The following is a 26,929-nucleotide window of genomic DNA, read 5'->3' as shown; positions in this document are numbered from 1 at the left end:
TGGGCTGCATTGAATATATTTGTTGCAGGGTCTGTACAACAGACTACCTACAGCACATCAAGAGCAGTTATGGGCATAATTTCATCTATCAACCATGACCAGTGTCCACATGATTATAGATTCACTCCAGGCTCTAAAGTAATTATCAAAACATACAGTAAACTACACTATTGCATTCCATTACAGGACCCTTAAAATGTATTACTGGTGGTCCTGGGTTTTGTATAAGTCAAGGTAAAACCCTGCTCCTAACAGCCAACAAGTCAAGCCCTTGCAGGTGTAACAACCTTGTATATCTGTGACTTGGGTTCATTGAAGGTCTTAGCATTCTTGATCATCACCATAAGATCCCTCTCCATCTGCCTGCGGTACTTGTACTGGCCATCTTGTATCTTCTGTGCAATCATCTTCAGATCCACAGGCTCCTTGATTATTTCAAAGTACTCAGGGTATTTCTACAAGGTCAAGGACAAACATGATTAGTAAACACTCAACATACTAACACGGGTATCATACCACACAACTCCCAAGAGAATTTCTGTCAACATGGAATATGAGAGCTAACATACCAAACTGATGTTACTGAAGTCCAAATAGATTTGGAAAAGGTTTCAGCTGTAATAATTTTGCCAATGATTAAAAAAGGTTATCACACGAGTGTGTATGGGGATGGTAGATATCCTGTATTAGGAATAAACTCTATCACTGAATGATAAGGGTGACTCTATGGTTGTATGTAAACACTGAAAGTAGTCCCTCCTTGACCTTTGATATTTGCATCCTTATCCGCATATGACCCAATCTCATTAAAATCAGATCTTAGTTCTCACTATCGCTAAACAAAAGTCTGAAGACATCCCAATAGGGGTCACGTCAGAACGAACTTTCATCCGATCAATCAGAGTGTCGCTTACCAGATTATGAAAGTGACAGTCGGAATGTGATTTCTAATCATGCAACCCCAAAAACTTTAACATGGGGTATTCCGAACGTTAGTTACGAATTTAACTACTGAATCCTTACAATCTAGACAATCTATTAGCGATTCCAGAATGTTTTTTTGTTCAGGTTTCAAATTTGTAATCGAGAATTTGTCAAAATATGTTTCAAGCCTAATCGCCAATTTGAAATTAGTGCCGTAAAGCACGCGAAAGCTGCCTTTTGATTGGTCATTCCATTGGTCGGTCAAAGTTCGCGCAAGGTCGGTCTGACGTGAGCCGTAATGGGATGTCCTGAGATCTTTGTTTAGCGGTAGCGAGAACTGAGGTCTGATTATAATTAGACTGATATCGTTTTGTAATAACTGTTACACCAAACACTAATTAGTAGTGAAAGTTATTAGTGAAAACAAAATACTTTTATCCACTGCACCATACTTGACACTACCAACTGTAAATCATCAGTGTGCCAGGTATTTGGCCATCCTGTATATGAAAAAGATGGCTAACACACCACAGATAAGATCACGTATCGTGATACATATTAGATCATGAACAAGGCATTGCGATACATATCGGATTGCACAGTTGGTGTATTGTCCCAGCCCAAGCTCACCGAGCCTGATCACACGATCCCCTAGGTAGCCTCTTACAACCAGAATAGGTTGCTGGGGACTAATTCTAACTCTGAATCCCCACAGGAGATAGCTAACACTATCTTTATAATGTGATGACATTCACTTCATAAATAGCAACATTAACATGGACATAGTTATTTGAAGAGCGCTACCTTGCACTCAGTTTGTATAGATGCAGCGTATTTGAACATAAAGGTTTGTTGACCGGAAGGTAACACTGAGTGAGTTTGGTTTAATGTTGGAACAGTATTTCAGTCAAATCAGTTATATCCCAGCATGTCATCTTTAAGTAGGAGGAAAACCTAAAGTTAAGCAGGTCTCAGACCTTTACCACTTTGGTGAAACCCATAAGCAAAGGTATGGTGCTAACAAGTCTAGAAACAAAATCAGGACGAATCTGGGATTCGAACCCAAGACCAAATGTTTCTGACAAGGGACAGAACTCAGCAATTTGCAGTGCTTTAGATGTCTGGGCCACCTGTGCCCCATACAAGAAAACAACAGATGATTGTACTTACAGATTTCGAAGGAAGGAGCTGGAAAATGAGGCTCATGTCACGTTCTCCATCCCTGGCTGTCATCACGGAGGAGAACAGCTGCTCCAGGTCATCGGGGTCGTCCGGCTGGCCATCCTGTGGCTGGTCACACAGGCTCTCATCCTCTGTCAGCTGATAAACACAGAAAAAGCACTCAGCGTTACCTTCTCTCGCCTCTTCCTCAAGCAATTTCCTTTTCCTATTCAACTTTTAAAAAAGTGTATTGGCAGTAACTTCCAACAATTAGTCCATCTAATTGGTTTAGTTGTGTATGCTTTTAAGCATGTTCAAAGGCATAATTATTAAAAGGCAATCCTATTAAGCACCTGCCCATAGGCCTGTAGCAGGTAGATCTCATGTCAGGCCCATACTTTCAAAGTTATATGGGTCCTTATGACCGGCAGTAAATTTACATGTCTATTTACACAATGAGCTGCATTTTCTAAATAAGGACCTGAGAGTTTACTCAGGGTCTGCAGGTTCTAAAGTCTGTTGATACTGATGGCAGCCTGGCAATTTGTTTTATTTCAAACACTGAGTGCATCCAAACAATATCTGATCATGAACACATTTATGCCCCTCCTATTGACCAATCAGATTCCACCTCTCCTGTCTCATATTGCTTTAAACAAAATGGCTTTGTCTTTGTGCGTCCATTCTCTATATTTTTAAATACTGACGCATTGCGTAAAACCCTGCAGCCTTCACCAATGTTACACACAATCCATATAACATATCTGTTTCAGTTAACTTCTATCTCTGCTCACATCATCATCGTCCCCATTTCCATTGGACTTCTCAATGTCCTCCCCGTCGTCATCCTCTCCAACTGTATCATCTTCCTCAGGGTCAGCACGACGGGACCTTCGCCTCTCGGGGCGACTGGCCTCCCCAAATGCTTCAGCAATGATGTCTGTCTTCACTTCATTAAAAAGATCCAAGATTTCACAGGCATCCTTGTACTCCTGAGATGTTTTCTGAGGAGAGAAACATACAACTTAACTTTCAAGGCTGGATCAGCTATCAGTGAAGCAGTATTCCACCATCACACATTTCATAGTTAATGTGAAAAAAACTTCAGCCACAAAGCCTGAATAATGGGTGTACATTGGTAAAAAAAATTGTATGGCAATATATTGCGATACAGGTATCTGTATCATGATAAGTACTGCGATATATTGGGAGCTAAAGTGTATGACACTGATTGTACATGTAGATCCCAATTTCTACATGCTGAAGTGTAAACATTATTCAGCGTGGTGAGCTGCTGCCATTTTGTGGTCATATCTACAGGGGAGATAACAATATGAGAGAAAAATTACTTCCAGGTTTGTCAGTCAATTTTAAAGGGAAACATCATTTTTGTGTAGATATTTTGTAAAATGAGACAAATAATAAGAAAACTTGTTATATTCTTTACCCAAAATACTGGATCAGAAAAAAGTTATTGCAATATTTGCAGTCATACAGAATAAAAGATTTAATTATGTGTTTTCAGATCTGCAGGTGTTATTGAGTACTCTACATGTTCTGTGGTTGGAAAATTTCATATGAAACCAAGTAGGTTGGATGTTAAAATGGTAGTATTTTCTTACATTTTTTTCATCAACCAGAGAAATTTAGAGCAGACAAATACACGATGGGTACCAACAAATCCAGGACATATAAACTACTGTCTCAATCAAATTGAGGAATGTTGTAAATGTACAGTAAGGCACTGTATTTAGGAGAAGTGTGGGAAATAGCCACCTGCCCACTAGCCCATTGCTAACAAGTGTCAGTCTGACTAAAGATTCTGAACTGTCCCTAGCCTGATTGGCGACTGAAACTTTAACTGATTTTTGTGTGCACGCCTCTTAGTTGATCAAAATAAAGAAGTTCTCTTGCTTCTGTAGATAAATACAACTATCGAAAATCAAATTAATATCTGTAACGAATTGAGGTTGCACTGTCATCTCTTTTCATAACATCTGACTCACGATACCTTTGAAGAATCAAATTTCTGGAAAAGTAAACTCGCATATTTGAGCTCATGAAATCTGAAACTGGCTAGTAACCTTTATGTCTAGCTAGCCCACCTGGCAAGCAGTATTTTGTGGCTATTTCACACACTGGTAAGGAGATAAATCTAGTTGAATCCACATCACTGGTATTGCAGAGTATTCACCTTGTAGTAAGCCTTTGCATTGTTAATCATGAGTTCAACATCTGCAGCCAGCTGGTCAATGTCTTCATACTCTTCTGTCTTCAACTTCTGGCCTATCTTCAGTAGATCAATGGGAGTAGACACCACCTCGTAATAGTCCGCAGCAGTTCTGGAAGAAATGTTTAGCTTAAATATCTGCCATTAATTTTCTGATACGGTAGCTAGCTGCCTTACGCTTTGTAAGCAAATGCAGTGAGGGAAGGCGATCAAAATTATGTCCTAAGTAGCAAATTGACTGTCATGTCTTAAAACACTTTGAGTGAGCAACATCTTCCCAAGGCAAGGGAGTTAACTGACTGTAAAAGTCCAGTTTCTACCCTGGTCGAACTTCGTTGGAATTTCGTGGCCCGATCGTAGTGCCACCAGTGGCTATTTCAAGTTATGTCCCTCCTACTGACCAATCAGATTCCACCTATCATATTATTTGCATTGGCTTTAAACAAAATGGCAGCACCCAGTCAAGTCGATCTCATGGATAATCAAGATCTATATGCATAAGCAGCAAATTACTTGAGCACCTTGATTTAAAACATGAAAAGATGTGGAAAATGTCTGTCAACGTGGAGTTGGCATTACACATTCCCTGCAAATCAAGCAGTTGACCAAAATCTGCACTGCAGTTTACGAACCTGATTCCATTGTGCGATTTGGATTGGACTATGCATAGACTTGTTAGTCCAGCCAAAACCACAAGGTGGAAACTGGAATTTTATAGTCAGTAAACTCCCTTGCCACAGGAAGATGAGTAAGCAAGTGAGTTGGGTTAAACGTCACTTCGAACAGTATTTCAGTCATATTTGCAGCTATATGTCATTGCACCTTGGGGGTACTTACTGGATTGTCTGGTCCAGATTCAGTTGTTTACAGGTGCTGTCATATAACTAGAATATTGCTGCTTGCAGTGTTAAACAACAACAAAGAAACATAATCATGGTGAATCTGGGATTCTTATCCATAATCAAAGGTTTCTGGCAGGTCTAAGGGTCCTAACTCTCGAAAGCAAATTGTGTCTCCTTAAAAAACTTGACCTGTGCCTCTTAAAGCTTTCAATGCTCATGTCAAACCCATTTGATAGAATGTGTCACAAGCTATGTATCTCATGTCTAACCCATCAGACAGAAGGATCAGTTTTTATTCTGTTTAACGTTCGGATAATAAATTTACAGAAATGGTTCATAATTCACCATCACTTCATTGTTTGCCTATAATAACATGCAAATTTAAGTTCAGTTAAATTTAAGTTAACGGAGACATGATTATTAGAATCAGTTTGCAAAAAAATTAATCATTTATACAAGTTCTGAATATGAAACACATTCCACATTCAATCCCGAAATTCAGGTAAGATCAAGAAAATTTACAAATTTTATGTTCACTTTGGTTTTAACCTCTGTATGTTTGAAAATGTCTGGAAATATTATATAATAATGTCTACTTTTCAATCAGGAATAAATGTGCACATATTGGTTTATTCGTCCAATGTTTAATGAAGCCTTGACTCTGAAGCACCAACCCTCTATAGCACGCCTTATCCTAAAATTAAACCAGCAGGCATGGGTAAGAAGTGTGAAATTAACTCATAAATACGGCATGAAAACATTGTTATAGATTACCTCCTTTTGGGTACTCTAATGAAGGATTCACAGACGACTCTTCCATCTTCAGCTTTGTAGTTCCGTATGTTGTCATACAGTTCTTGACATAGGTCTTGCTGTAACAATGATTGGCAACATTCACTGTATGTCCACACAAATACAAAAGTTGCAGACAATACACAAGGATACAAGTTTTACCATTGTTTGGACACCTCAACTCATACTGAAGTAATCAACACAAACAAACAATATTATTCAGTTCTTTCCTTTTATGGAATTTTTCTTGTTATTAAAACATATTTCTATCCTTAAAAAATTGTTGTCATAATGATCCATTAATGATAAGCAATAACAGAAAAAGGTGATAGATAAATGTAAATCTACAGAATACTCATTGGTTATGCTTGACACAAGTAGCATAGGAGATTTCCATGTTTTAACACGTTTTTTTATAGGACATTCTATGTCCTGACCATCTGATGAAAAAAGTCTTCAGGACATGTTGGAAAATAGTCAGCCAATGCAGGTTGTGCCAAAAGCTTTGGAGCCTTCTTCAATGACTGGACCAAACATTTCCTTTCACATCACTTCCGGTACATTACATTCTAGTATTAACATACACATGACATTTGGCCTTTATCACCTTTATTAGCTAAGCTTCCTAGACCTACAGAATTTAACTAGATCTGGGATTTGAACTAGTTGCTCAAATCACAGACCATCAATGTCCTAGGAAATGAATCGATCTAAGCCTGGTACACACTGTAAATGTTGTACTGGTCGATGTATGGAAAGGACAATTTAGCTTGAAACGAATGACCTTCAGGACACTTTAAGAGTGTGTTAAAAAAGTGTGGTAGCTTTACAAAATGGTGTGAGGTACTAACAACATCATATTGGAGAGGTTTCTTCTTTTTCTTAGCTTGAGGCGCTGGAGAATCTTCTCGTTCTTCCTTTCCATCCGGTGCCATACTTCTCTTCCGCTTATTGGGCATGATGGCAGGCGAACTAACTGCAAATAATTCACACACAGACCCAACTGAACATTCATAATTATAAAGGTAACACATGAATGCTCTACTATGCAATGTCTGTATACTATGTTCAAGGATATATTTGAGTGATCATGAAAGATAAATCCATTTGTCTAAACAGAGATGCTAGTAGTAGTTTAATGATATATCGAACTATAGGAGTATCGCAATTGTTTGCATATAACTGGACTAAATGCATGAAAAATTAGTTAGTGCTTTACTTGTAAAAATAACGTGTAAGGCAGCTACTCTATTTGCACCGATACCTTACCATATACGTTATAGGCCTGACGGCGTTTTCACTCTATATTTTCAGACGGGAGGAACTTACGGTATTTTACACAGACATACACGAAATACAATCAGATTATTCCGGTGGCATAATCTGGTTTTGCTCAAAATAATAACTTATTGGCCTAGTGACAAAGGAAAAATAAAGACTGCTTTCATATTTACGATCAAAATATAATGAGTTATCTCGGATAGAGTTCATACCAGTATTTGTGTTTGCTGACATAAACGGAGCTTTGTCAAAACCCAAGATTCTACACAAAATACAGTAAGCTCAGGGAATTTCTTTGTTCGTCAAGATGTGCGTAAAAAAATCAATCACAATTGGCCTTCAACTCATAGGAGCCGCCATTTTGGACGCTTCCGCTCACGGGCGAACGAGAGTCAAATATAACATTGAATTAACAATAACAAACGCATATGAGTCACATATATAATTGTTATATGTAAATATACGACAGGCTTGTCCCCGGTTTATTGAAAAAAAGAACAGACAGTGTTTCCAAAATGTTGATGTTGTTAAGCATTGCATTATGGGATCGAGCACATGTTGATGTCGGTCGACTGCAGTTTCGGGAGATTCAGGAGTAGACTTATTTCTTAATCAAGATGGTCAACAAATTTTTAAGTAAGACCAGTGTTCGTGACAACCACAGTAAAATAGCTTGCTAGACTACGTCTGATCACCTTTTGAAGAAGAATGTCGATATTATTTTTTGTAAACGCCCTAAAACATTATTTATCATTAGATCTATATAGCTGTCAATCTTGTTACCGACACATATATCAATGTAAACGAGGATGGTATCCCAAATTCCGCCGACTATTATCACATATATAAGCATGATAGGCGCGTATCACAAGATTGATTGCGTGCCACCATATGTACCTTGATGGTGTGGGTGGTTGCTCATGTTATCGGCCACAGGTTTTGTGTTTCCGACTGCACCCTCAGCGTATGTACATGTCGTTGTGTTATAACTGGAACAACAGTAACTTACTTTGACATTCGTTGATTTTTGTCTAAGATTTAGAACAAAATTTCTGTTTGTCCTTAACACCACTCAATAATATTCCATCTGTATGATAGCGGTTGGTAAATAATCCATTGTGGACCAGACATCCAGTGATTGACATCTTGAACATCACAATTACATGATATCAACAAGTAACCAAGCCTGACCACCCAATCTATTTAGGCGCCTCTGACGACATGCATGGTTTCTAAGTGTGCCCTTAAAGCATGGAGAACTTACTTTAACCATGCCATTGACACTTAGATATATGGAAATTCAAACCTTGTGGTAGTTGATTGTCCTCAACACAAGTTCGGGATATGTTTATATGTTCCTGTTGATTGGGCCTTTGTACTGCAAACTCCCTGTTCTGTATTCACAAGTGAACATCATCAGAGTGTGGTTGATTTCAAGGTCTGTGAAGTACTTCGTGGAAATTGTCTCTTTTGCACTTACAGTGCCACTGTTATGATACTTTGTTTTTATTCACATGTTAATGTGTTGCTCTTTTTCAGAATCCCGGAGCAAGAGGCAGACAACTCGTATGCGAGGCAGGATTGCCAAAAAGGTTTGGACTTTGGATGCCTCTTTTCCTCATTTGCATTGAATTCAACGAGTGTGAATCTAAAGCGTCTATAGTGGATGGAGAGTTCTTTTTGAAACAAACTTGGTGACTCGGTGAAGAAAATTGGACATGGGAGTAAAATTTGATATACCGTAGCTACTGCTGAATTGGTTTTAATGATTCAAAGTTTTTGAACCACTGTGATAGAAAGTAGAAAGACAGAAATTCTAAATATGTAACAATATGTAGGCCTACTGTCACACACTAGACCAAGAACAACATGAACAACAGAACACATGATGAAAGGATTCAGTTAATTTATTGACAAAACTTAATAATATACACTCGCAAACAACCACAAACTAAAGGCATGAAGCTTAATATTTTATTTGACAAATACTGCTACAAACTACTGTACTAAACTACCACTTAACTAAACTTTCCAGTACTACGACAAGATTAACTAAAATATTGGTGAAGTAGCCAATGCTACTTCTAAACTAAACTAACCTAAACTAAACTATGACTGCATAATCTATACTAAACTGCTCACAATTTCATGAATATTCACCCAATAAACTCCACAGGAATCTGTACAGGTTACACTACCACACACTACACAGCGTACACTAACATAAAGCTATGCCGTACTGTACAGGATGCAGTTATTCAGTTTCACATACTTCCAGGTGAGATCATGTCATACACAGGGACAGGGGTTTATCTAGACCTGCTCAGAGGCCAATATTCAGCCTCAAGTCTGCAGCAATAGAATTTTCATAACTTCTTAGAATTTATGAAATTACAAACATTGAAAATTCATATTTGTGTCTGACCAACAGTTACCATGCTTACTTACACAACATCAATATTTGAACAAACTCAATGTCTCTTAGTTTTATTTACAATACTATGTCACTTATCCTTGTGTTTCGTTCTCATGATATAGGACACAGTCATCGGAGATCTGTGATTTTGCTTATTTAGACATACAGACCGCCGTCATATAGCTGGAATATTGCTGAGTGCAGCGTTAAACAACAAACCAACCAACCAACCAACTTATTTAGACAAGTTTATGCATCTGTGTTTCAACTTTGATAAATTTATGGGACCAGGGTGCAACCTGGTTTTGTCTGGTGCAACTAGCTTTTCACATCAACATGCACCTTGTGCAGGTTAAATCAAGTTCCTGAGTAACGTGTGAGAAACAATATCCATTTGCACATCATCCAGTCATATGGGCTGTAATCAGATTGTTCATACATTATTCATGCACTCAGGGAAGACAATGGAATATGGAACACGCACACACACACACACACACAGCAGCAGTCATATCTTTTACTCTATATCTGGTTTTAGTATCAGAATCATAAAATTAAATGCATCATCTAGACAAGTAGGCCAGTCAAATCTCCCGCACAGTGCACATGAAAGCAATAGTGTACACATAGCCATCATTACATAATCCAGTCATGCTCATCAATGTCCAGCAGTACATTATATAGACCGTAATTAGATTGTTCATACAGTATATGTCCATACTTGTAAGACCATGGCATATATGCATCTATATTCTACACACATCCACCTATTTGCATACACATCAGTTGCAGTCATATGTGATGACAGAAATACAAACATGATTCGATCAGAGTCTATCTGTACAGCTTTACAGATCTTTTAAGCAAGTCTGTCTGTTGCTTGTGACACCAAAATACTAAATTATATACACACAATCATATAAGTACATAAACAAATGCTTGTGTTATTCAGAATGATATGGGACATATAGAATATGACTATCTTTGCATCATGAAAACTAGAAAGTTATACTGTACAAGTGCACTTTAGTTTTCAATGATAGTAACATCTAAACAACTGAAGTAACTAATAACACTAACACAGCTCAGTTTCATACTCACACATCCTGAAAAACAAATGGATTACACAGCCTAGCTACATACTATGACTACTTCACTATACAAAACTATATACAAAAATAGTTAAGCTTCACACAACATATTAAACAAGCCAGAAAAAAATATAATATTCTATTCACGTTCAAATGACCAAAATGGTACAAAATAGCACCAACTTTCTCTGTGAAGGTGACTTGTGTCTGCGCCCAATATGAACCATGTTCAGCATGTTGACAGACCTGGCCTGCTGCTCAGCACTTGCTGATCATGCAATCCCACACTTCAACACGCTTGACTGCACACAGACAATAATATGGGAGCAAACTGACCCACATCAAAGCACACACAAGGTAGTCAGACTCAGGGTTAACTGGCTCTTGCCTCCAGGTTGGAGTTTGGATGACAGAGTGTACAATCTCAATAAAATCAGATCTTAGTGCTACACAAAGATTTGATGACATCCCATTACATGTCACGACAGAAAGACCTCTTGCAAACTTTTACTGACCAATGAAATAACTAACAAGAGGTCAACATTAGTCAATCATAAAACAGGGAGAATAAACTATGAGTCATTTATTTCTTAAATGATATATCAATATTATGTACAGTTATAGTATTAATCTTCAAGGATGTTAATAAAATGTACAAGCTTTAATAATATTTACCTGTATTTAAATAATAATGATTCCCTGAATAGAATCCCACATACGCAATGTCGGACAAGTCCATTTTATGAACAGGGGGGTTAATTTGGTCTTTCCCACATATTTTCATAATTTGCACATAGATTATCTGTACCTTTCCTCCCAATACTAACTGTCATATCTCTACAACTTATGGATGCAATCATTCGGCCACTGCATTTTTCTGTGTTGCCAAGCCCCTCTCTAAGGGGAAGAACTTGCCAGACACCTCCCTCTCAAAAATATCATTAGCCAATTTACGATGTCATCAAGTTGCAAGCGCATGTTCGAATCTTCAGAAATGATGTCATGATAGAACAATGTTTTATCGTGAAATAAACCACGCTTCGTTCTTCATTGTTCTTTGTGATGTATTGTGTAACTATCTTATGTTGTCTAATCGATGGCCAAGCTTGTACTTCCCTGGGGCTATGGACATGATAAAAAGTTCTTCCATTTCAAATGTTTATCCCATTGAAGCGAGAGATAGATGATCATGTTGACAGAATCAGTCTTACAGCCTGTAACTGTCGTTCAGTATACCCCAGTATACCATTTTGCGGTTGCACGACTCCGACTGTCACTTTCTCGATCTGGTAAGCGACTCTGATTGGTTGGCTGGAAGGTCCTTATGATGTGACCCTCAATGGGATGTCCTCAGATCTTTGTTTAGCGGTAACAAACACTATGATTTGATTTAAACAAGATTGACAGAGTATAACTTGGATGTGACACATACCTATTAATGCGAGTGAGCTTATAAAATCAGAAACTGTTGCCTAGGTTGATGTGTATTACTGTTATTACCAGGTAAAAGAACACAACAGAAAGCAGAAAAGAAAGCAGAAAAAGAATCCTAACAAAAGTAAGTTCTCACCATTTTGTTTCCTTTAGTTTTTCGTACCCTGTTCACTCAGATTCTGTATTTCATATGTTGACATCAGAAACGATTAGTGTACATACATAAGACAGGACATCAATTCTTTACACTCCCAGGGAATGAGATATTGCAGAGCTTTGAAATTGATGTGCCGATTGCATTACCTGACACATGAAACAGACTGTTTACCATGTTTAGGTAACTCACACAAATTTGGCAATTTAGGTAACATTCATTTCTGAGGTATCACATGTATCAAGCACCATCAAGAGGATAAAAGGATGGAGATAGTGTCATGAACTTTTACGGGGGTCTCATCAATATTAAATACACTTTGAGTTTTAAAATTAGAATGATGGCTGCTCTTTAGGAAATCAGTTTTCATGTTGTGTGATGGTTGGTGTGAGTGCTACACCTGCTGCTGTTGCAGGGAAGAGGAAGGATCCAGGGGTCCCCAACAGTCTGCCCTTCAAAGAAGCTGTCTTGAAGGAGGCGGAGGACTTCAAGGCAAAGGTAAACTACATCATCAGGATGGGAGGGGGTGCCATAAGGCGTGTCAACAAGGTTGGAGGGGTGCCATGAGACCTGTGATGAGGGTTGGAGGGGTGCCATGACACGGGTCTTTAGGGTGGGAGGGGGTGGCATGAGATTGGTCAACAAGGTGGGAGGGGGTGCCATGACACGGGTCTTTAAGGTGGGAGGGGGTGCCATGAGATGAGTCAACAAGGTGGGAGGGGGTGCCATGAGACGGGTCATTAGGGTGGGAGGGGGTGCCATGAGACGGGTCATTAGGGTGGGAGGGGTGCCATGAGACGGGCCATTAGGGTGGGAGGGGGTGCCATGACATGGGTCATCAGGGTGGGAGGGGGTGCCATTAAATGGGTCAACAAGGTGGGAGGGGGTGCCATGAGACGGGCCATCAGGGTGGGATTGGGTGCCATGAGATGGGTCAACAAGGTGGAAGGGGGTGCCATGAGACGGACCATCAGGGTGGAAGGGGGTGCCATGAGATGGGTCAACAAGGTGTGAGGGGGTGCCATGAGATGGGTCATTAGGGTGGGAGGGGGTGCCATGAGACGGGTCATTAGGGTGGGAGGGGTGCCATGAGATGGGCCATTAGGGTGGGAGGGGGGTGCCATGACATGGGTCATCAGGGTGGGAGGGGGTGCCATGAGATGGGTCAACAAGGTGGGAGGGGGTGCCATGAGACGGGCCATCAGGGTGGGATTGGGTGCCATGAGATGGGTCAACAAGGTGGGAGGGGGTGCCATGAGATGGGTCAACAAGGTGGGAGGGGGTGCCATGAGCTGGGTCATTAGGGTGGGATGGGGTGCAATGAGACAGGTCATTAGGGTGGGATGGGGTGCAATGAGACAGGTCATCAGTGTGGGAGGGGGTTCCATGAGACGTGTGATGAGTGTGCAAAGGGGTGCCATGAGATGGGTCATTAGGGTGGGAGGGGGTGCCATGAGACAGGTCATTAGGGTGGGATGGGGTGCAATGAGACAGGTCATCAGTGTGGGAGGGGAGGCCATGAGACAGGTCATTAGGGTGGGAGGGGGTGCCATGAGACAGATCATTAGGGTGGGAGGGGGTGCCATGACACGGGTCATTAGGGTGGGAGGGGGTGCCATGAGACAGGTCATTAGGGTGAGAGGGGGTGCCATGAGATGGGTCAACAAGGTGGGAGGGGGTGCCATGAGACAGGTCATTAGGGTGGGAGGGGGTGCCATGAGATGGGCCAACAAGGTGGAAGGGGGTGCCATGACGCGGGTCATCAGTGTGGGATGGGTTGCCATGAGATGGGTCAACAAGGTGGGAGGGGGTGCCATGACACGGGTCATTAGGGTGGGAGGGGGTGCCATGAGACAGGTCATTAGGGTGGGAGGGGGTTCCATGAGACGTGTGATGAGTGTGCAAAGGGGTGCCATGAGACGGGTCATTAGGGTGGGAGGGGGTGCCATGAGACAGGTCATTAGGGTGGGAGGGGGTTCCATGAGACGTGTGATGAGTGTGCAAAGGGGTGCCATGAGACGGGTCATTAGAGTGTGAGGGGGTGCCATGAGACAGGTCATAAGGTTGGGAGGGAATTCCATGAGACGGGTCATGATGGGGTTGGTGGTGGTCATCACACTGGGTGAGTGGGGTCCACAGGCTGGGTGAGAGGGGTCATCAGGCTGGGTGGGTGTGGTCATCAGGCTGGGTGAGGGGGGTCATCAGGCTGGGTGCTTGGGGTCATCAGGCTGGGTGAGTGGGGTCATCAGGCTGAGTGAGGGGGGTCATCACACTGGGTGAGTGGGGTCCACAGGCTGGGTGCGTTGGGTCATCAGGCTGGGTGAGGGGGGTCATCAGGCTGGGTGCGTTGGGTCATCAGGCTGGGTGCGTGGGGTCATCAGGCTGGGTGGGAGGGGTCATCATGCTGGGTGAGGGGGGTCATCAGGCTGGGTGGGTGGGGTCATCAGCCTGGGTGAGTGGGGTCATCAGGCTGGGTGAAACATGGTCTGAAGCTCATGAATATTTGTTTTTCAAATCTTTTTTCAACCAGCATGAAGATTTAAGCTATAATTACAGTCAGTGCTTGTAAAACCACCTTGGTTTGATACAAGAATTTTCTAATATGTGATTGGTAAAAGTTGAAGGTCAAGGTCACTCATAGATAATTTGCATCCAAACTGCGTGTTACCATGGAGTCGTTTAATAGGAATTTGATTTGAAGTGACGTGTGTGATTACCAGTGTTCCATCATAGGTTGATAAGACGTGCATCCAGTCAAGGTTAAAGACCATGGTTGTAAACCAAGGTGCTGTTCTGATGTTCTTGGAAAAAAGCAATGATACATTTTGAACACTGCATCAGTGCCAATTATTACCTTGCTTGGGTAATCCCCAACCAAAGTACATTCTTTGTTTATTTTACTAGACAATTAACACTTTTGTAGTTTTCAAGTTATGTTATTTTTCTTTCAACAATGAAGTGAGGAATGTCTGTGATCTTTAAAAATAAAAAAAAGAAGGCCAAAGTTTAATTTTATTTTGTATTATGTTTGATACAGAAAGTAGAAATCCAAGAAAAATTACAACAAAAACGACAGAGGGAGAGAGAAAAGTTGCTGGCTAAGAAGAGAAATCTGGATTCTGTTGTGAACGATGCTCTTAAAAAGCAGAAGGAGTTTGACAAGGTAAGGTTGTGACACAAGAAACAGTGAAACAGTGCATGCAGTGGTTGGATAACTGTGCATGGATTCATGCAAATCATGGGATAACGGTGCATGCATGGGCAGGAGATCTGCATGCATTGGTGGGATAGCATGGCATGCATGGGTGGTATACTGAATGCATGGGCAGATAACTGTTCATTCATTGTTGGATAGCAGTGCATGGACAGGATAACAGTGCCTGCATTTGTGGATAGCAATGCATGCATTATTGGAATAACGGTGCATGCTTTATTGGGATATCAGTGCATGCATTACCAGGAGAACTGCATGCATTGATGGGATGGTAGTGCATGAATGGGTCGGGTAACATTAGCATGCATGGGCACAGTAACAGTGCATGCATTGGCATGGTAACAGTACATGGATATCTGTGCTTCTCTTATTGCAAGTACAAGTACATGAGTGACAAGGAAAACCTGTTACTTTTCTTTCAGAAAACAACAAAGGGGGCTGATGCCCAGAAGAAAGGGAAGGCAGTAGAGAACTCATTGAAAACTTTCTATAAGGAGTTCAAGAAGGTACAAGTGTCTTTCATTAACAAGTAGAGTTGCAGTCAATATGTTGCACTTCATTTCCAATCATAATATTTTGGTGGTTGGAAACTTACTTCAGTCCAGACCCCCAGCAATTTTATTCTTTTTAATGTTTGCATTCCTTTGACTCTGGATGTTTAAACTCCATCCTAAACCTTGTCCAGGTTGTGGACGCTGCTGACGTAGTGCTGGAGGTGCTAGATGCGCGTGATCCCCTGGGCAGTCGGTGCACGGAGGTGGAACAAGCTGTGTTGAGCAGTGGAACCAACAAGAAACTGGTGCTGGTACTCAACAAGATAGGTCGGTACAATGCATGTATGAATTACACTAAGTTATAGTTGTGGCTTAAGGTAGGGGAACCATGAAACAATTTTCACTTAGTCTCAACAATTCTAGGATTTGTTTCCGGGCCATAACTCTCAAACTAATGAATATCTTTGCTTGAGAATATACCAGTGCAATGACCACGTGCTCAACTATCGCCTTTCATAATTTTCAATTTTTATTTTTTTGAAATTTCTTTTGTTTCCATGGAAACAATTTGGACTTAGTCTCTAACAACCAGCATTTGTTTCCTCCAAAACTCTACAGCTGATGAATATATCTGCTTGAAAACATGTTTTCTGGCAATAATTTGTTATTGTCTTTTGGATTTTCAAGCACATTTATAAGAACAACTTAAACTAATGTATAACAGAGGGGGAGACATCTGTTTTGATGAGTGAAAATACATTCTAGTTCTGGATTGAGGTACTCAACAAGATAGGTTGGTACCCTGTGTGCATGGCTTACACAAAGCTAGTTGTGGCTTGAGGTAGGGGAGGCTACTCTACTTTCATTGACATTAATTGATCTGCCTATGGAATTGCTTGAACTGTTTTCACTAATAAACAGTATTTGTTACTTTTCATGGAACAAACTGGGCCAAACACCCAGGTTTCTTGCTTCATCATTATACATGTTGGTTGGTTGTGTTTTAGATTTGGTGCCAAAGGAGAACGTTGAGGCTTGGCTGAAACATCTGCGCAATGAGTTTCCATCTGTGGCTTTCAAAGCTTCCACACAAACCCAGAGTGACAATCTGGTAGGTAGAGCTCACAGCTGCAGCCTGCAGTTGGCTTTATTATACTTGTGTGTGTTGGGTCCCTGGGAAGATATAGGTCTCCAGATGCAGTTAGCTTTATACTTGTGTGTCCTGGGTTCCTGGGAAGATATAGGTCTCCAGATGCAGTTAGCTTTATACTTGTGTGTGCTGGGTTCCTGGGAAGATATAGGTCTCCAGATGCAGTTGGCTTTATACTTGTGTGTGTTGGGTCCCTGGGAAGATATAGGTCTCCAGATGCAGTTAGCTTTATACTTGTGTGTGCTGGGTTCCTGGGAAGATATAGGTCTCCAGATGCAGTTGGCTTTATACTTGTGTGTGCTGGGTTCCTGGGAAGATATAGGTCTCCAGATGCAGTTAGCTTTATACTTGTGTGTGCTGGGTTCCTGGGAAGATATAGGTCTCCAGATGCAGTTAGCTTTATACTTGTGTGTGATGGGTTCCTGGGAAGATATAGGTCTCCAGATGCAGTTAGCTTTATACTTGTGTGTGTTGGGTCCCTGGGAAGATATAGGTCTCCAGATGCAGTTAGCTTTATACTTGTGTGTGATGGGTTCCTGGGAAGATATAGGTCTCCAGATGCAGTTAGCTTTATACTTGTGTGTGATGGGCTCCTGGGAAGATATAGGTCTCCAGATGCAGTTAGCTTTATACTTGTGTGTGTTGGGTCCCTGGGAAGATATAGGTCTCCAGATGCAGTTAGCTTTATACTTGTGTGTGATGGGCTCCTGGGAAGATATAGGTCTCCAGATGCAGTTAGCTTTATACTTGTGTGTGCTGGGTTCCTGGGAAGATATAGGTCTCCAGATGCAGTTGGCTTTATACTTGTGTGTGCTGGGTTCCTGGGAAGATATAGGTCTCCAGATGCAGTTAGCTTTATACTTGTGTGTGTTGGGTCCCTGGGAAGATATAGGTCTCCAGATGCAGTTAGCTTTATACTTGTGTGTGCTGGGTTCCTGGGAAGATATAGGTCTCCAGATGCATTTGGCTTTATACTTGTGTGTGATGGGTTCCTGGGAAGATATAGGTCTCCAGATGCAGTTGGCTTTATACTTGTGTGTGATGGGTTCCTGGGAAGATATAGGTCTCCAGATGCAGTTAGCTTTATACTTGTGTGTGCTGGGTTCCTGGGAAGATATAGGTCTCCAGATGCAGTTGGCTTTATACTTGTGTGTGCTGAGTTCCTGGGAAGATATAGGTCTCCAGATGCAGTTAGCTTTATACTTGTGTGTGCTGGGTTCCTGGGAAGATATAGGTCTCCAGATGCAGTTAGCTTTATACTTGTGTGTGCTGGGTTCCTGGGAAGATATAGGTCTCCAGATGCAGTTAGACAAGCCAGGTGTGTGGCTGCTTGTCCTTGTACTGACTTATGCCGGGTTATGCCAGTACCCATGCTTATGTGAGCTAAGATTAGAACGCTGTTGCATAAACCTATCTTAGCTGCACTGTGATTGTTGTAAGTCTGTGTTAAAGTACAGTTATGATCATCTTAGTCCTAGGGTCTTGTGTTTCAAGGTTTGTCAGATTTTGTAGCCAACTTGAGACCTACAGCAGGTACCTGGGTAGGGTCGGGTACCCAGGTAGTAAATTTGGACTTGTCTAAGCCTTAGTTCAAATGTGTTGAACCAAACTCACATGTGCTAAGATCACTTTGTTGACTGAGGCCAAGGTTGATATTAGGAGGAGGTTGTTACAAATAGTGATCTGGGCCCTGTTAAAGAAATGATAATAGCAGTACGACTGATTGTGTGTCTGTACCCTGATCAATGTTAATGAGCTCTTATTGTGTTTGTGAAAAGGCAAGTGTGTCAGTGACTTCTGTATGTTGCCAGGCCCGGTCAAAGATGAAGCTGTCTGCCGTCACAGATGACCTGCTGAAGTCCAGCCATTGTTTGGGTGCTGAGGTGCTCATGAAATTACTAGGCAACTACTGTCGTAACCAGGACATCCGAACCACTATCAGGGTGGGTGTGGTTGGTAAGTTCTTGTTCCAGGTGAACCCCCTAATGCAATGAAGTGACAAGCAGTGACATCTCCTGTATGTGTGTTTTGAGCTATACATGTAAGTGATTCTGAAAGTAATGAAAGGTATGTATTCAGAAACTGACCTTGTTTTTTTTCAGGTTTCCCCAACACAGGGAAGAGTAGCATCATCAACAGCCTGAAGAGATCAAAAGCCTGCAGTGTAGGCGCTATGCCTGGAATCACAAAGTGAGTCACAGCCATCATCACAAGTCTTCAGTTCGTGCAGCAACTTGTTCCTTTGCACATGGTTGCATTCCTTAGTTGTGCCAGGATCTGCTGACCATGGGTTCCATTCCTGCAGAGCTTCTCCGATTATTAATGTTGTTTGTTCTTAGCTGACACACTGTGATGCAACTGAAAGTTGGTTCATTTGGCATGTAGACTAATTTCCCAATTCCTTGGTTATGAGAGCAGTTCAGTCTAATTTGGTACTTTAGTCAGGGTTATGTTTCAAGCAATGTTATGTTTGCACATCATTGTTTAATGGCTGATCGAGAAACTGAAGCTGATGTCACAGCCATGGTTGGTTGGAAATGAATAGAGCTTGTGTTATCCTGTGCAGTGATGGTTGTCTGGTTGTTCAGTGATGGTTGTCTGGTTGTTCAGTGATGGTTGTCTGGTTGTTCAGTGATGGTTGTCGGTTGTGCAGTGATGGTTGTCTGCTGTGCAGTGATGGTTGTCTGGTTGTGCAGTGATGGTTGTGTCTGTTTGTGCAGTGATGGTTGTGTCTGGTTGTGCAGTGATGGTTGTGTCTGGTTGTGCAGTCATGGCTGTGTCTGGTTGTGCAGTCATGGTTGTGTCTGGTTGTTCAGTGATGGTTGTCTGGTTGTGCAGTCATGGTTATGTCTGGTTGTGCAGTCATGGTTGTGTCTGGTTGTGCAGTCATGGCTGTGTCTGGTTGTGCAGTGATTTGTTGTCTGGTTGTGCAGTCATGGCTGTGTCTGATTGTGCAGTCATGGTTGTGCAGTCATGGTTGTGTCTGGTTGTGCAGTGATGGTTGTCTGGTTGTGCAGTCATGGCTGTGTCTGGTTGTGCAGTCATGGCTGTGAATGGTTGTGAAGTCAGGGTTATGTCTGATTGTGAAGTCATGGTTGTGTCTGGTTGTGCAGTCATGGTTATGTCTGATTGTGCAGTCATGGTTGTGTCTGGTTGTGCAGTCATGGTTGTGTCTGATTGTGAAGTCATGGTTGTGTCTGGTTGTGCAGTCATGGTTGTGTCTGATTGTGCAGTGATGGTTGTGTCTGGTTGTGCAGTGGTGGTTGTCTGGTTGTGCAGTCATGGTTGTGTCGGTTGTGCAGTCATGGTTATGTCTGATTGTGAAGTCATGGTTGTGTCTGATTGTGAAGTCATGGTTGTGTCTGGTTGTGCAGGTCAATGCAGGAGGTACAGCTGGACAAACACATCAAGCTGCTGGACAGTCCTGGTGTGGTGATGGCACAGATGTCCTCGGACACCGTCACAGTCCTCAGGAATGTTGTCAAGGTAAGATACCGACACCTGGAGAAGACAGTTTTGCAGGTCTACATACCCTACAGTAGAATCGGTAAAATACTGATTATTTGGGGTACACTGGACAGATATCAGGCATTTTGAAATGGTGCTCCATTGTTTTAGTTGAAAATGAACACATCTATCACATATTGGGAAAGCTTGTGAGTAGATCAGTGTGCCATTGTACAACACAGCTGATGTTGACAGAACTTGGTTCAACATGTTTCAATGTATAAAACATGTATACTACAGTTTAACTTTAGTAATATGAAAGAATTGGGTGCTCCTTAACTTTTTGAGTGTAGTGTATATAAATTTGTGGACACATCTTTATTTTTACTGTTCTCCCAGTTTCCTTGTTAATTGGGGAAGGAGTGCTTCTAATCCAGACTGACATTAAGTCCCAACCCTACCCATTTGGATATATTTCACTGTATATGAAAACAATGCAATACTCTTGATAATGTGCTCCAGTCCAGGAGGTGATGCCGACTGAGGGATGTGTTTCATGTACACTGTATACTGATGTAACTCACACTACTTGCTGTGTTATAGATAGAGCAGTTAGCAGACCCTGTGGAGCCTGTTGAAGCCATCCTGAAGAGATGCAGCAAACAGCAGGTAGGTATTGTGCCTGTGTCATGTGTACATGTCTCCATAAATACTAAATAAAAGTGGAAACAAATAGGCGGATCCAGGATGTTACAAAGGGTCACAAAGTGACAACAAACTAATGTGACTGACACGGGATGAAGTGTTAGTGCCCTGTGCATTGGCATCTCTGGATTAGCCCATGAAAAGTGTTCTCAGTTGTCTCTACTTACTTCCATTTGCTGCAACACGGTGACATCTTTTGCTAATGAGCCATTACTTACTGCCTATAGCTGATGTTACACTACAATCTCCCCGACTACAACGGAGCCAGTGAGTTCCTGTCCTTGTTGGCACGGCGACGAGGGAAGCTGAAGAAAGGTGGAGTGCCTGACGTGGAGAAGGCTGCTAGGAGTGTCATACAGGACTGGACCACGTATGTAGCTGCATTTACTCACTAGTACCATTCATACCATGTCTCAAAATAACATAATCCTTTCATGACCGTCTTGAACCTAGTCCCAAACCATCGACTCAGCTGTAGCTTGTAGTGATTTGTGTTTCTAGAGAAGTGCTAGTTTCTGTTGAACTTATTCAAGAACATTAATCTGATGCAAAACAGCAATTGAATTATGTAAATTTGACAACATCTATTCCTGATTTTATATTTATCACTTGAAGTAGGTTTTGTCTCATCTCAGCACAGTGTAGTTGGTGACGGTCAGTGTTTCCGGCTGTGTTTCAGTGGTAAGATCACCTACTACACCCACCCCCCGGAGCAGACCAGCCTGCCCACCCACCTGAGTGCGGAGCTTGTGCAGGAGATGGGCAAGGCATTCAGTATCGAGGATATCAAGGAGGATGAAGCCAAAATACTACAGAGTAAGTCCAGGCACAGCTCCAGATGAGCTGCATGTTTGCATTAAGTGTGCAAAGTAAATCACCATTACCCAATTGATGTGGAGTTCCTTGTGGACCAATATGACTGAAAAATGGGCCAAAAACAGTAGTAAACAATTACATGAGAGTTTGTTAAACAACTTTTTCTCTACTTCATGACAATATCTGAAATTATTATGACAAGTTGGTATGGAAAAATAAACAACTTTCATGCCATTTAAGACGAATTGTTGCTTTGGGATTTATATCTCTGTTGCATTTCTTTGGTATGATATTGCAACAAACAGACTATAAATATTGCTGTCCCTGGGAGGCGACCATATTGGATGAGGTGGTCAGGCTTGGTGATGCTGTTGATTAAGAGTAATTTTGCCCTGATGGCATCTCACGCTAATAATATCAGTCACTGGTTTGTCTGGTCCAGATTCCATTATTTACTGGTTTGTTAATGCAGGACATGTATCGGACTGTGGCGTAAAACAAATAAACAAACCTACACAATGTCACTTATCATACCCATTCCTGAGGAAGCAAGATTCGTAACTACCTGCTGATTTTCCAGTGACCAGTAGTATTTGAAGGAACATGAAATCTTTGTACCTGCCTCAGGTGTTTGTGTGCCTGTGTGTGTGGTTTGAGATGATGTACTCTGTAATCTTAATTTCATGGTCAGATTACAAATCAGGTGAAGTTAAGCAACGTCGGCCTCGGAGAGTAGATTGATGGGTAACCACGTTCAGCAGCTTGACTCCTGAGAGTTTCTAGGGCTTCAGTCCTGCCCCACACTGAAGCACATGTACCACATGTGGTGTCTCCTTAGGCAAGTGACAAGTTCAAAATGTGCCTCTGTTCACCCAGCAGTGAGTGGGTACCCGGTAGGATGAGATGGTAATGTGGCTGTTAACCTTCTAGCGCCTTACAGGTAGCTTGGGTTGTATACTCCCCAGGGAGCTGAGAATGAAAATCGAGTGCTCACTGATCCATTGACCGGGGTAATAATAGTGTAGCGCTATGAGCATCCACTTGGTGAATGGAATCTGGCGCATTATAAATGCACATTATTATTATTATTATTAAATCCCAAAGGTTTAAAACCCAAGAGCAGCAGCCACGTGTTGATGGAGTCTCTGGGCCCAGTGAAAGGAATTGTCCAGGAGTGTGACCTGCCTGCAGAGGAGGAGGCGGCTGTAGAGATGGAAGAGAGCGAGGACGATGAGGACGAGGACATCGAGAACATGGAAGGAAGCGACGTGGAGGAGGATGACGACGATGAACAGGAGGTACTATGAAACTCTACATCAGTTATTAGCTGGAGATATCTAATTTGAACTTTATATGCTTAAACACTTATCCTTAAAGTTTGGATAGTTTTTCTATGCAGATTTCAATACTATTACACCTGCTTTGAAAGAGTTTTGCAGTTTTGACAGAACATTGTACAATGAAAACCAATAATCCTTTTTTAGAGAGGAAACCTAACAGTAACCTAAATTTATGTGATCAGAATTGAAATCTCTTTACGCAATGTCTGACATCATACCTTCAAGCCTCTGTTACTGTTCCACAATCATGCCCACTTTGACACAACATTTTCATTTGGTTATTGCTATATTTCAAAACAATATAGGTAGTTCCTCGAATTTTTTATGTTTATATTGATTGCAATGTATGGACAATAAATTATAAATTTATTGTCATTTCAGCTGAATGTGAAGGTGTCGCTCCCGAGTAGTCGAGCATCGTCCACCAAGTCATCTACACAGGTGCTGACAGGGAGACAGGCCAAGATGAAGAAAGAGAAGAAGGGGGATGCAGGGAAGACGGACATCCCACAGCTCAACAAACAGAGGATGAAGGACTTTAAGAAGATGAAGAAGCAGAGGAAGAGAGACGGTGAGTAGGAAGTAGAGTAAAGAAAGTGGTTCTCTTGGACAGTGGGATTGAAAAGCTGTATGGGTGTCACTACATATCATATGTGTGCCAGGATAGGATGCAACGTGTTCATTTTGTTTTAATATGTTTACAAATCAATACGGATAAAGATTTAAGTTTGACAGTTTAGACCTTTTTTTGCTGGTAGAAAGTATGCACTAATCTTTTATTTTGAGTTGGAATACCAATTTTCTACAATTTCTGATAATGGTTGAATTGAAGTACATTAATATCTCCATTTTTAAAAATAAGTTTGCAAATGTTTAAAAAACTGAATAAACTTCTGCAAATATGAAGTTTGTCCAAATGTAAGGTACCTGGTACATCTGGATGAAATTCCTTGAACTGTTATATGTATCAGGTAAAGAACTGTTATATGTATCAGGTAAAGTTGCTGACAACCTATCGGATGCATTGACATCAGCGTTTGGATTTGCTGGGGACAACGTGGATGCAGATGGAGACTACAACTTTGATGATGACTTCCACTGATGTTGTGACACTAGATACCAGTTTATATTGTATATACCTAACAGCTTGGTCGGTGGAAGGTCGGGGATTGTACATTACAAGAAATAAATGTACTCAAATATCACGCTGTGGTTATTTTACGAGATTGTTGAAATTATTATCTTGGAGATTGTGGAAGCTGCTGGGAAAAACAAATGACTGAATGCCTGTCATGTGTAACAATCGATGTATGTCTCAGCACCATGCCAGGCTGGGATGTTGCTCATGAGATCAATCACTGGTTTGTCCAGACTTGATTATTTACAGGTCATCATGGTCATATAGCTGGAATATCACGAAGTGGGACATAATCAAAAATCTAATTGTTCACAATCAGGTGGTGACTTTTTTTTCCTTTCTATGGGCCTGTTACCATTAAGATTCATACAAACTTTCAGCTTCCTAAGCCAGGTGGCTCTTGATGATGAGATATTAAAACTTCTTTTTTTCTTTTAAGATTTATATTTTTAAAATATTTTTAACAAAATCACAATGATTCAAACAAAATATGGTGTCAACATCAGAAGGAACATGCATGTCAAATAGGGCAGGGACGGCTAACTCCAGTACTTCAGTCGGGAGAGTCCTGAGTAGGACCTGGGTTGGTAGTCACGTGGTATACAATCTCACTCAAATCGGATCTATGTTGACGCTGCTGCTAAACAAAGATCTTAGGACATCCCATTACAGGTCACGTCAGAACGACCTTTGCAAACCTTGACCTCCCACTGAAACAACTAACAAGAAGTCGACATTAGCCAATTAGAAAGCAGCTTTCTTGAGCTTTACAGCACTTGTTTCAACTTGGCGACTTCCATTTCAGACTATGCTTGAAAAATATGTTGACACCGTTCTCGATTAAAATTTTGAAAACTGAACAAACGAATATTCCGGATGTCTTATATATTGTTGCAATTGTATGGCAATGCTTCCCACGTACTGTGCAATGCTTTCTCCGTTCAAATGTTTATCCCACGCAAACAAGACATAGACAATAGTATCAACGGAATCAGTTGTACGGGCTGTAACTGTCATTCGGAATACCCTGTGTTAACGTTTTCAAGGTTGCATGATTAGAAAATGCATTCCGACTGTCACTTTCATGATCTGGTAAGCAACGCTTTGATTGGTCGGATGAAAGGTCGTTCTGACGTGACCTGTAATGTGATGTCCTCAGATCCTTGCTCAGCAAAAGCAAGAACTAAGATCTGATTTTAATGAGTTTGCGTGGTATATTGCTTAATGACAATAATAATAAAACTCCATGGTTACACTGCATGTCATTAATGTTTGCATTCCTTCCACCGTTTCTATGTTTGAGTGAAAGCTAAAGCTTCAGTCAACTGCAGTGTATTCATTATGTTATCAGTTTATATGTGTATCTATTAAAATAGTTTTTGCCAAAAACAATTCCAAATTGGACAGTTTGTACCCTTTTCTTGAGATCTACAATGGGTACCCAGATAGTAAATTTGGTCATGTCCCAGCCATGTCAAATTTCAGCTTCAATTTAGAAGATATCTAAGAGCATGCAAAGCTATTTCTACTGCAGACTTCATGGTCAAGTGGTAGAGCATCTGCCCAGAGAGCAGAAGGTCCTGGCTGTGTCATACCAAAAGTCGTTAAAAGAAGGTACCTTGGCTTGGAGTCAGTGTGCTGTATGTGAGTGGGGTTTTCATGTTAAACTGATGAATGGCATCTTGATGGGCATCAGTCAAACACAGATGTCGCTATTTAAGTGCAATAATCTTGAACACAGTGACCACCAGATCCCATTAATTGCCTCTTACGACAAGTATGGATTGCTGAAGACGAATTCTAACCTGGATCTTCAAGGGTCGCATAGGTCAGTGTATGGGTTATTTGTCTTTTAAATAGTCCGTCACTAGAAAGAGACATCACTTTGAAGGGTTGAAGGTACCTTACTTATGCCTTGAAGGCCAAAGCAATGGCCATTTTTGCTTTCACTGGCCAAGGAGTAACTGATACACAAGTCAAATTGGTCAAAGCAGCGGTTGCCGTCCATAGACAGCTAGAGCCTGCTTGAACTTGTTTTGCTATTTTTCTCCACATGGGGTAGGGTCGGGTCTAAAATATGACTTTCCAATTGTGCAATCTCTTGGCTTCTTTTGACATCTTTGGATGTTTTGACATCACTTCAAGCCCCATGGTGTTTTAGAACATTTAGTGCAACATAATATACAGCACCAAAGTCGACTGCTGATGATTCCTTGAAAATATTTAATTCAATACCAACACTTTTGAATTTACTTGAAACTTTGTATGATAATGGCTACAAGTTTCTACACCTTGTTCTT

The 26,929-nt window shown here is 41.3% G+C and overlaps 2 protein-coding genes across 7 annotated transcripts in view; one reads left to right on the top strand and one right to left on the bottom strand.

Moving 5' to 3' along the window:
* Nucleotides 1-7,618, bottom strand: part of LOC124136290 (protein polybromo-1-like) — a 63,333-nt gene extending 55,715 nt beyond the window's left edge. For 3 of the 6 annotated variants that reach the window (XM_046502167.2, XM_046502170.2, XM_046502168.2), the window contains exons 1-7: nucleotides 7,443-7,618; nucleotides 6,801-6,925; nucleotides 5,932-6,029; nucleotides 4,280-4,427; nucleotides 2,880-3,089; nucleotides 2,095-2,244; nucleotides 288-455 (exon numbers count right to left, since the gene is read on the bottom strand). In XM_046502167.2, coding sequence (XP_046358123.1) covers nucleotides 288-455; nucleotides 2,095-2,244; nucleotides 2,880-3,089; nucleotides 4,280-4,427; nucleotides 5,932-6,029; nucleotides 6,801-6,925; nucleotides 7,443-7,464 — 921 coding nt within the window. In that variant the 5' untranslated portion in view covers nucleotides 7,465-7,618. The remainder of the gene's footprint in view (nucleotides 1-287; nucleotides 456-2,094; nucleotides 2,245-2,879; nucleotides 3,090-4,279; nucleotides 4,428-5,931; nucleotides 6,030-6,800; nucleotides 6,926-7,442) is intronic. The other 3 variants (XM_046502172.2, XM_046502173.2, XM_046502171.2) reach the window with 1 other exon arrangement.
* Nucleotides 7,619-7,745: 127 nt separating this feature from the next.
* LOC124136291 (guanine nucleotide-binding protein-like 3 homolog) lies at nucleotides 7,746-24,696 on the top strand. The gene is made up of 17 exons (XM_046502174.2): nucleotides 7,746-7,866; nucleotides 8,770-8,822; nucleotides 12,241-12,295; nucleotides 12,741-12,823; nucleotides 15,363-15,488; nucleotides 15,962-16,045; nucleotides 16,225-16,360; nucleotides 17,041-17,144; nucleotides 18,995-19,139; nucleotides 19,286-19,373; nucleotides 20,558-20,669; nucleotides 21,234-21,299; nucleotides 21,563-21,705; nucleotides 22,015-22,151; nucleotides 23,256-23,449; nucleotides 23,873-24,062; nucleotides 24,487-24,696. The coding sequence occupies exons 1-17, from the start codon at nucleotides 7,848-7,850 to the stop codon at nucleotides 24,591-24,593; spliced, it is 1,842 nt and encodes a 613-aa protein (XP_046358130.2). The 5' UTR covers nucleotides 7,746-7,847; the 3' UTR covers nucleotides 24,594-24,696.
* The last annotated feature ends 2,233 nt before the right edge of the window (nucleotides 24,697-26,929 follow it).

This window comes from Haliotis rufescens, unplaced genomic scaffold (genome assembly GCF_023055435.1).
Source record: "Haliotis rufescens isolate VD_foot unplaced genomic scaffold, xgHalRufe1.0.p SCAF_22, whole genome shotgun sequence".
NCBI lineage: Eukaryota > Metazoa > Mollusca > Gastropoda > Lepetellida > Haliotidae > Haliotis > Haliotis rufescens.
Note: the sequence above shows the minus strand (reverse complement) of the source record. Positions and strands in the feature narration are given on the sequence as shown.